The sequence below is a fragment of the Panthera uncia genome (assembly GCF_023721935.1).
Source record: "Panthera uncia isolate 11264 chromosome B2 unlocalized genomic scaffold, Puncia_PCG_1.0 HiC_scaffold_24, whole genome shotgun sequence".
NCBI classification, from domain to species: domain Eukaryota; kingdom Metazoa; phylum Chordata; class Mammalia; order Carnivora; family Felidae; genus Panthera; species Panthera uncia.
In genome coordinates, this window is record NW_026057580.1 from 21,571,740 (window position 1) to 21,582,374 (window position 10,635).

The 10,635-nt window shown below is 47.1% G+C and overlaps 1 protein-coding gene across 2 annotated transcripts in view; it reads left to right on the forward strand.

Annotated features, from left to right (window-relative positions):
• The first annotated feature begins 634 nt into the window (after positions 1–634).
• The window catches only part of LRRC1 (leucine rich repeat containing 1), a 136,276-nt gene continuing 126,275 nt past the window's right edge, over positions 635–10,635 (forward strand). The window contains exon 1 of one of the 2 annotated variants that reach the window (XM_049653839.1): positions 635–1,036. In XM_049653839.1, coding sequence (XP_049509796.1) covers positions 878–1,036 — 159 coding nt within the window. In that variant the 5' untranslated portion in view covers positions 635–877. The remainder of the gene's footprint in view (positions 1,037–10,635) is intronic. The other variant, XM_049653840.1, reaches the window with a different exon arrangement.

The following is a 10,635-nucleotide window of genomic DNA, read 5'->3' on the forward strand; positions in this document are numbered from 1 at the left end:
AGAATCTTACAAACTCTCTGACCCATATGTTTTTGGTGGTAAGGGGAGAGGGACTTCCTATTACTCTGTATAAAAACAATGCTGAAGATGTGAGCCCAGGCTACAACAGCCTGCAGGCGGTGCCCACGGACCAGAGGGCACGGCCAGGCCCGGTGCAGGGCGGAGGGCGGTCCGCTCACTCCTGCTGGCAGCCAGGGCACCTCAAAATCACACCGAATCTCGTAGCTCGAGGCGCCCAAGGCGCGCAAGGTACGCTTCGGGGGGCGGTCCTGCCTGACCCCGGAAGAGAAAGTTGTTTTGGGGAAGGGGAGCGAGGAGACGAGAGCGAGTTAAGTAACTAAAAATCAAAGTTGTTCTGCTCCTCTCAGGCCACCTCTCCTCTGCTTCATCTTTACCCCAAGCTCCATTGGAGTCAGGCTTCCTCAGAGGGCCGAACGCTCCCGGAATCCCAGCCAGAGTTGGGGGACCGAGAGCGCCCGGTCCGCAGGTTTCGACCCTCTCCGACTCCAGGTCTCCGGGAAAACCCGGAGCGGAGCATCCCCCGGGCCGGGATACGCCCTCGCGCGCGCCCACTGGCGCGCATGCTCAGTCGCGCGGTGGCCGCGAGTAGGAAGCTCCGCGCGGCAGTAGCGGCCGCGGCGGCGCGACTGGAAGGTGGGAGGGGACGCACCGGCTGGCGGGCGGGGGCGCTGGGACTCGGCTGGGGCTCCCGCCCGAGGTTCCTGGAAGCGTTTGGGACCGCGAACCCCGGCGCGAGGAGCAAGCGAGCACGGGAGCCAACGAGTGCGGACTGGGCAGCGGGCGGAGCGGAGCCGCCGGGCGGAGCGGGCTCAGAGCCCGGGTCTCCGCGGCTCGGGACCCGGCGGCGGGGGCGGCGATGTTCCACTGCATCCCCCTGTGGCGGTGCAACCGTCATGTGGAGACGATCGACAAGCGCCACTGCTCGCTGGTCTATGTCCCCGAGGAGATCTACCGCTACGCCCGCAGCCTGGAGGAGCTGCTGCTGGACGCCAACCAGCTCCGCGAGCTGCCCGAGGTGAGTGTCCGGCCTCACCTGCGCGCCGCCTTTGGGGGAACTCGGCCGAGCCTGGCCAGCCCTCTCCTTCCTCTCTCCCGTGGTCACCTCCCTTCCACATATCCCTCTTCTACCTCCAGATCCCGTCGCCACGTCCCGCAGAACCACCACTACCTGCATTCACCTGCCTCTTCCTCCCTTACCCTCCTCCCCTCGCATTAAAAGTTCCTTGTCATTTTATACAAAGCGAGCGACTTGATATTTTCCAAGTAGTCACTAGAGCTTGCGAGACTAAGGAAACGTTCTGGGCTGGTAAGGAGTTTAGATGCACGTCTAAGTACAAACAACTGGCATTTGTACCCGGGCAGGTGAGGAGCCAGGTGGCTGGGGCTGTTCCCAGGTGGAAGGACAGAGCGTGGCATCTGCTCTCAGGGTAGTTTTCCTTGCACTGCATTCCCCGACCACTAGCCAGGGCGCGCTTCCCGGGTGGGCAGCGCGCAAGTGAGCTGCACTAACTAGGCATGTTCGGAGGAATGTGCCCCCGGGGCCTTATCGCTGGTGGGCAGTGCTTGAAAGTATTGTAGTTTGGCGAGCTGGCCGGCCTTGGCTCCAGGGCCGGTTGGGAATTGGAGGTGAGGGGAGGTGAGCTGGAGGATATCGTGCAGGAGGAGAGGTATGCTTTGGGACCTGTGGGCAGGTGCCCAGGTGCCCGCCGCTGGGGCCCTGCCTGCGTGGACCTGTTGCGTGGAAGGAGCCGCTGTGAACGTCAGTAGAGGCTGCGCCCGGCGGGCCAGCTTTGCCAGCCGCCTCTCCCGGAGCGCGTACCTTCAGCCTGCTGACTTCTATCCTTGCAGTGATGCGTTACCTCTTCAGAGTTGTTTACATACATTAATCAGTCTGGTGCGGCTAAACTTGTTGTCAGGAGACACATGCTGATTGAACTTTAACGGAGGGTCTGGGACTGCGAACTTTTAACCTTCGAGCTTGCTGCCGAGGAAATTAGCTTGAGTAACCCTCAAGGAAGAAGGTATCACAAATCCCGGGGTGTGCAGGAAGTCGGTGTGCAGTAATCCAAAGGTGTGCAGGAAGTAGGGAGACTAGACTGCTGGGAATTGGGAGGAGGACGTGAGGCCTGAGCGTTGGGACTCAAATATCTTTCTTGTCCTTTAGTTAACACAGGACTGTCACAGAGACGCTGGCTAGTCAAATGTTCTGGCTTGTTAAAATGACCTGATGGCGTTCCTCAGCGCTGACCAAGTGTTTTAAAAAGCAGAACGGTGTGTTTTTCTTAATATTTAAAGTGTTCTTTCTCTTTGATTAACTTTCCTTGGTTCATGTGGAATCGGATGGTTTGCTCTGTGTAATCATGTGGATTATCCTCACTAGGATCTTTGCAAAGCCCCCCAGGCTTTATTTAGCTTAGAAGCAAAAAAGCCGTACAGTTCCCTCAGGCATTTATTATTTTGCAGGCATTTTCAGACGCATGGCTTTGTCTGGCCTTGAGCTTGCTCAAATTTGACTTGAAAGGCATAAGCTCACTTACTGCCTTAAGTTGTAAGTAAGTTTTAGGCATTGCTATTGCCAGAAATACAGAATATGTTATTTAATACTTTTCAAGTGTGTCAGCATGAAGTTATTAAAGATTGAGTGAAAAACTATTTAACTAGAAATGTTTCAGTGTTCTTTGTGGTATTTTGTTTGTTTGTTTGTTTTTATAGAACTGGAAGATTTCCTTTGACTGGATTGGCTTTTTACTCCCTTCTGCAAAGTTTGTGGGTTTTCCTGTAATGTTGGGGAATTCAGCTTTGTAAGGGGAAATTATGGGTTTTGGAAGTGTTAGGTATTCATACTAATCCTAACTGGAAACTTCTCAGAGGCTCAAGCTAGTCTGATAGCACTCTGTAGATACAGTATAAATAAACAAGCTTTTCAGAGGCTAAAGGTGGTCTTGCTTATGGGTAATTATTGCTTTTACAGCTCCGAAATTAGTTTTAGAGTTTCTAGGTTGTTTAAAAATGATTTCTTCATGACTTACTGTGTCTGGGTGCCTGGATGGGTATAAGCCAGACGTGCACAACCACCTTGAAAGCACAGATATTTCATTCAAAGTAGAAGTCCTTTCCTTGGGCTGTTGTTTCCCCTCTGAGATCTGCATAACTCATTAGCACTGCTCCCTGCTGTCCCTACCCCCACCCCTCCTCTAACCTCTGTCTCCTTACCTGCCCCATCACTAGGGGCCCTCTTTTGCTGACAGACCTCCTGGGCCCTTGTGGTGGCGGTCTTGCTGGCTGGCTGTTCTCTTCTCTGTAATTTGTTTGGAAGCACAGACAAGGGGGAAGGCCGCACCCCATACCCCAAAAGCAAAGATACAGACATTGTTCACGGTTCAGGATGATGAAAAGCTGTTTCCTTTCTACTGAAAGGTTTGTAAGCTCAGATTTGCTTCAGCTCCCTCATTTTGTGAATTGAAACTCAGAATTGAAGTGACTCCATCAAGGCTGTTCAGCTGGTTAGATGCAGAGTCACTGGTTGCCCCCCGCCCCGCCCCTGTTCAGCAGCTTTGGACACCTAGCAGGAATCTGGCTTATTCAGCTTTTCACACCCATTAAAATCTCAGTCATTTAGCCCCTCCTATTTTACTCCTGTCATTAAGCCTGGTCTCTGTCAAACATTTACTGACCCTTCATCATTTGCAGTTGCTAGGAATATAGAGATTAGAGAAGGTATGATTCCTATGAGCTATTCACAACTTTATGGGGAGGTAGATGACTTGAATACAGATGTGATGAGTATGAGGTAGAGGGGGCATGACAGCTAGCTTGGTGGTTACTTACCTAATCTAAACTTTTGCTGAGCCTGCATCCCCATCCTCGGCAGTGGGTCCACCTTGTAGTAGCCTCTCAGTGCTGCTGTTCTGCAGGGAAGGCTTGGAATGTTCATCTGTAGCCTGACCCTAGCTGGATGATAGGCTCACCATCCCATTCCCATCCACCTTCTCCTTCTCACTTCCTCCCGGCTCCATCCCTTTGGGATGCCTAGTAACGGAGACGGTCTGACTCTAACTTCCTGAGATGCTGGCATGCTTTTGCTCATCCTTGTGAGCATAGAGCCTGGAACCCAGTAGGTCCTGCTCAGTAAACAGCTTTTGTCTGTTGAAGGAATTTAGCCTCACCTGATACAGATCTTTCTCCTCTGCCTCTTTCTCTTAAGCATATCATGGCTCTGGCATCTATCCACCTCTAATATAGTCAGAGAATATTCAAGTTGGGAGTGACCTTTTTCAAGACTCTAGCTGGTTAGATGCACAGTCTCTGGTTGCTTTAAGTTGGAAGCCGCTTGAGAAGTTAAAGGTCACTGATATGGTGAAGCTGTTTTGTCTTCCCCAAGAGCCTATGCTCCCCTCTGTGCTTCCTTAGTGTTTCTGACACTGTCAATTTCCCCCTCAAGGTGCATGGATTCTTGGATACCTTCATGCCATCTCTCTGGCTTCAGTACAGAGCCTAGTCTAATAGGCAGCACATATTTTGAGTAAAGGCTGTTGAACCCATATCAAGTTTCATTTTGTCACCTACTCTTATTTAGGGTTTAGTTGATCTTTTGATGATTGCCAGATGACATTATCTCAAATATCTCCCCTTTCCCATCATTCTTTCTCATATCCTGCTTTATTTTTTCCCAGCCCTTAGAGCCCTATTACTACCAAACTCTAGACTTGCTTACTTGCATCTACGTGCTTATTTAGCCCCTCCTATTTTACTCATGTTCTTTGTCTCCCCAACTAGTACATCACCTCCACGAGGGCAGGGATGCTTTTGTTCATGGCTGAACCTGGGGCAGTGGCTGGCACATAGTAGGCACTCACATGTTTGCTGCATGAATGAGTCTTCACATGTGCTGTCATGGGTAAGCTGCCCCTGTTTCTCAGCCATCGTGATTCCCCTTCCTGCAGTCTCACGTCTACTATATACCAATCTATTGAAACTCGTCATGGGATAAAGTTATTCTGAATTCAGTGGTTTTTTCTTACCAGTTTTTGTTCTCTATCTCTTCTGTGCTGGGAATCTTTGACAGTCATATCTTTTTGAAATAATTTTTAGGCATTGTAAACATAATTTCTGACTGTGACTTCAAATCTCCAACTGTGATCTGTTAAGAAGATATCCATTCCCACTTGGAATAAGTCCCTTTTGTCTTAAACTTGCCATGTCCCACTTCAGTGGGACAGCCGTTCTTCACAAGTTCATGGACCAAGGCTCTTTGGGCTTGTCTTCAAGGAGCAGAGACCACGGATGCTGCAGTCAGATAGCTCACATGCTGCTCCATCGCTTAGATACTTTCTTCAAGCCTTGGTTTCCTCACTTGTTGTCTTAGTACCTGGTTTGTATGGTTACTCTGTAAGTGCACGCAAAGCACTTAACAGTCAGGTATATGAGGTCTAAGAGTTTTGCGGTTACTGTGGTGAGATGCCCCTTTTTTTTTTTCCTCCAAATAAAACAATGTTTCTTAACCCAGAGTTGGGACACATTTTCCTGGGAGTTTGTAAGTCATTTTTTATAACCAGAATTAAATTTTTAATGCTCTTTTCAATAATAATTAAAAACTCATAGGTTCCATACATCTAGGTGAACTTACAGATGAGTAGTGCCATAAGGTTTTAGTAGTGCCATAATCTGTGTTTGATTGAGCACTCCCTTAATTGTCTCTAGCTGAGGGAGAAAGAACAGATGTGGGCTTATTGCAGAAATCATGTGTTTGGGTCAGATGATAGCTGGAAGTTACGTGAGCAAAGGTTTCATAGCCGTTTGTTAGAGAAGAGTGGTGGGTAGCCGAAGGGGTCACAGAGCTCACGGTGGTGCAGGCAGGCAGAGTTGCCAGGAGCCTGCTCCGAGGTAGTGCTGTACCAGTATGTGCAGCCATGCGATGCCTGTCCAATTGGGTCATTGTCATTTGTCACGTCAGATTAGCGTTCTCTTTTATTGGTTTTTGTCAGATTTTTTAATTGGTTCACCTTATAGTTTTGTAAGAGCTAAGGCGCAGGGAGGGCATACCTAGTTTTATGTTTAGACATAAGTAACATTGGAATAAAAATAATTTAAGTGAAAGCTGAGGAAGAAGGGAGTCCAAGAGAGGACTTTCCCTTTAAAGTGATGACCCACGCATTTGTCAGGGTAAGGAAACCGTTCTCATTTCTCAGGTATCCTGTTGCACAGTTTAGCATTAATTGTGAGTCTCTTATGTGTTCATCCAACCCCCCTTCTCCTACTTCTCTCTGCCCCCAATTCCCCCACCCCCTTATAGGTGAGGAAACTGAGACGTTGTAATTTGCCTTGGGTTAGTGGAGGGCCAAATCTCTCTGATTAAGAAATACTGAGTATTTAGTACCTATTAATAAGAAGTATAATAGTCACCACTTATTGAGATTTTACTAAGCTCCAAACATCGAATTAGGTACTCTACATAAATTATTTCTCTCAAACTGAATAACACGCTTTAGCTGTTAGAATTTCAGTTTTGCAAATGCAGACATTGAGACTTATTTAAGAAACTTAAGAATCTTGTTTAGGAAACATGGTCAAGGTCAGTTCTGGAGTAGGCATTTGGCTCCAGTTCCACGTGTGCATTTACCACCTGTGGGTCTGCCTGGGCCAGAGGAGGCCCGGCAGTATGTGCATGCTTAGGAGGGAGCCTCTGCAGAAAGCTCATGGCAGCTCTGAGGAGTCTCACATTCTCTGAGGAGCTGAGGGAAGACTTTGGAGGTGGTGACATTCACACTTGACTGGAAGGAAGGACAAAGTATGTCAGCTGTTGCCAAAACCAGTCCTTTCCAGGTGGCTAGAATGAGGGGCACCTGAGCAGTAGAGCGTGCCTGGAGAGGGTTCTGGGGCCAGATGGTGAAAGGCTCTTGACAGTGTTGCTGAGGAGGTACGTTCTGACCTGGAGGCAGAGGAGGCCCATGGATGGTGTGTAAGTAGAGGTGCAGTACAGTTAGATCTTTGCTTTAGAAAGGTAGTTCCAGAGCACAGGGTTTAGAGTCAGGGAGACAGGCCAGGAACCCACTATGGTGGTCTAGGCCAGAGGAAATGATAGAGCATCTTGGGGATGAACAGGGGAGATGGCTTTGTCAAAGATGTTCACCCTGGGCATTCCTGCCCTTGGGTCCAGTGCTCTTTCTGCTGTGCTACCTTTTCTGCTGCGCTGATCTTCTGAGGCACTTCAGTAATACTTGTGTAACACCAAGTAAAAAGCATTTACCTCCTTTTGGGGGGACATCTTTTCCTTGACTGTGGCATGTGCCTGCATTCAGCTTGTGAATTGCTCACTAAGACATGGCAAGCATTATATGTAGGTATTGACTCAGGGGAAGGAGGAATAGCCAGATGTGCTATGGGTGGCAAGAGTTTGTTCGTTTTGCGTTTCACATGAATATGGTCATCAAGTTTATAAACATGAACCTGCAGGAACACTGGTAGCCCTGGCGTTCTGTGTTTCCGAGTAATACGAACGCGTACTATTTGTGTACTGTACCATGGACTTTAGTTTCATCATCTTCTGCTCATGCTTTGAAAGGCTAACACTTGCAGAATTTTTATTTTTCTAGAGGAACTTGGAAGTTATGTGTCTTTAAAAAAATAGCTCACGTCTTTGAGGGAAAGTAAAACTATTCATTTAATAAAACTTTTCTGGGATGGACAAAGATGAGTGATGCTGGTAAAATAGCAAAATAAGCTTGTTTTCACAGTTCCTCCTGCCTCTTCCAAGGGGCTTCCAGTGAAAAGGGGCGCATCGAACCTTCCTTCCAGCTTTCCAGTGCATTATCCTCTCTGCCAGAATTTGCAGCTTCTGTACTATAGTAAGTAGGGACTTGGGATTTCCTTAAAAAGGAATACCTTTTTAGTCTATACCACAGACTTGATATTCTGGGGATAAGTGTAGTTGATATTTACACAAGGGGGTCAGGAATAGCAAGGTAAACATTTCTTAGCAATGATGACAGAAATCTCAGCCATGACCTTGCTGTGCCATGGAACAACCAGAAGCAGTGGGTTCTTTTAGGTAAGGATTGAGTGAGTGCTGAAGGCTTTTCTCTTTGTTCACGGAAGTCTAGGGGGATTTAGCCTATTTTGGAACCCTACCCAGAACATAGGGCTACAAATGTTTGTCCTCTCCTTCATGTGATAGTTATGAGGGATGATGAGATCATGGGCCAGAGCTTAGTAAATGCATAGAAGAAACTCCTGGATGTCCATTTACTTTCTCTTGGGTATTATTTAGTGGACAGGAATGGTAATTTACTATTGCATGTGGTATTTTAGAAGATCTAATGGTATGTATGTGTGTCTACTGTAAAAATACTTTGAACTCCTAGAAGTAAGATGAAATATTTTTAAAAATGAAAAAACATTTTTTTTGGCTTGTCATTATTTTGAAGAGTTTCCTTATCTAGGCTGTAATTCTAGAGTCCAGAGAATTTGACTCAGTTGGAAGAAATTTGGTATTTCAGTTTCCAAGAACCGCAAGGAATGGATTTGTCATGTGGTGGGTGGAAGGAGGTGTTACACCTAATTACAGCATGTTCCAGACTGATTCCTGGGTAGTGTGGCCAGATGGAGAGGTCTGTGTCTACCCTGGCCACTCTCATCACCTTTCTGTCCACAGTCCACACCTACTTCTTGGGAAAAGATCATCAGGAGGGCCTGTCAGCTGACTTGTGGTAGAAACTAGGAGCTCAAGTCAGATGAGCTCATGCAAAGGCCAGAAAGTGGCTTCTGAACCTCTGAGGATGTGATGTGGGCTCCTGCTGCTTAACTTGGTTCGGAAGATGCTGAGACCTCTGAGCTCAGGCTAGGAGTGCAACTCGCTTGACTTTGGACCATGACATGGCCTTGTTTTTATCTCATTAAAGGAGTGATATGGATTGGATACTTAAAAGAATTCAAAGAATGAAGATGACATTTTCCTTGCATCCTTTGAAGTGATACCAGCCATTAACAATTTTAGAATGTATTCTTATGGATTTTTTTTCTCTTTATACATCACCATGTATTTATTATTGTTAAAACAAAGCAAGAACTCTCACTATGTAAATTGCTTTGCTATTTGCTTTTTTTACATAACACTGCCTTGGACATCTTCCATATCAGTACGTATAGATGTCTTCTAGCATTGCTTCTGGGGCTGTAGTATTCCACTGTACTGGATGTTTCACGATTGATTGATTGAACCTTTCTCCTATTGCTGACATTTAAATGGTTTCTGATTTTGCAGTGATGAACCATGCTGGATTAAGTGTTCTTGTATATATTACTTTGTACTCCTGTGCAAATGTTTAAGATAAATTTTAAGAAGCATAATTGTTGGATGAAAGGGTATACATTACAAATTTTATAGATCTTGCTAGATTGTCAAAGATTTTTTTTAATAATAGTGAGATGGGAAGGCCTTGTTAGAGATTATAGAAATCTACCCACTTTATGTAGCTAAGGAAATGAAAATCTAGAGAGGTAAAGTGTTATGTCAAAGCAAAATGAAAATGTGGACTGTACATCTCCAACTCTAGATTCTAAGTCCTGTGGATTTTCTAGGGGCCTAGAGACTGGTTCTATCATCTCTGCTCCTTTTTTTTTTTAGTTTATTTATTTTGAGAGAGAGCACAAATGAAGGAGGGGCATGGAGGGAGATGGAGAGAGAGTCCTGAGCAGGCTTTGGTTGCAGAGCCCAACTCAGGGCTTGGTCTCATGAACTGTGAGATGGTGACCTGAGCCTACATCAGGGTCTGACACTCAAACAACTGAGCCACCCAGGCACCCCATCTCTGCTCCTTTTATTTTCCACTGTGACTCCTTCCTATAGGCCTGGAAAAGCCCTCAGATGGGCTTCAGTCAGTTAATCACATATTTGTTCCAGATCTTTGGAAAGCTGACATCTAAGTCTTGGCTTCAGGTAGTTTACACTCTTGAGTTCGGGAGAGAAGTTTGAGTCATGGAATTCCTAATGTGGCTCAGTGTCACACGGGTCAGTAAACCAGGACTTGCTGTAGACCCTTGCAGGAGGCTCACTGGGGCATCAGGAAAGCAGGACTCTGGTTTTCACTGAAGGTAGGTTCAGAGAGGCTGGGAAGGGTGGGCGGGCATTGTAGACAGGGAGCTTTTGTGAGGCGACACAATCTTGCGCCATGGAGCTCACTCTGGGTTGACTTGGTTCTGTTTCTGGAACAGGGGCCAAGGTGATATGAAGCATGGTGGGGGACAGGAAGCTTGGGCATTAACTTGGTGTGCTGACTTGTGTGGATCAACCTCTCCCAGAGGCTCAAACTCTTTTATCCTTTACTCCTTCAGTCCTTTCTCACTACTTGGCAGTGATCTTTCTAAAACACAAATGTGGGACACCTGGGTAGCTTAGTTGGTTGCATGTCCGACTCTTTATTTCAGCTCAGGTCATGATCCCAGAGTCGTGGAATCAAACCCCGCATTGGGTTCCATGCTGAGTGTGGGGCCTGCTTAAGAGTGAGTCTCTCTCTCCCTCTCTCCCTCTCCCTCTCTCCCTCTCCCTCTCTCCCTCTCCCTCTCTCCCTCTCCCTCTCTCCCTCTCCCTCTCTCCCTCTCCCCCTCTCCCCCTCTCCC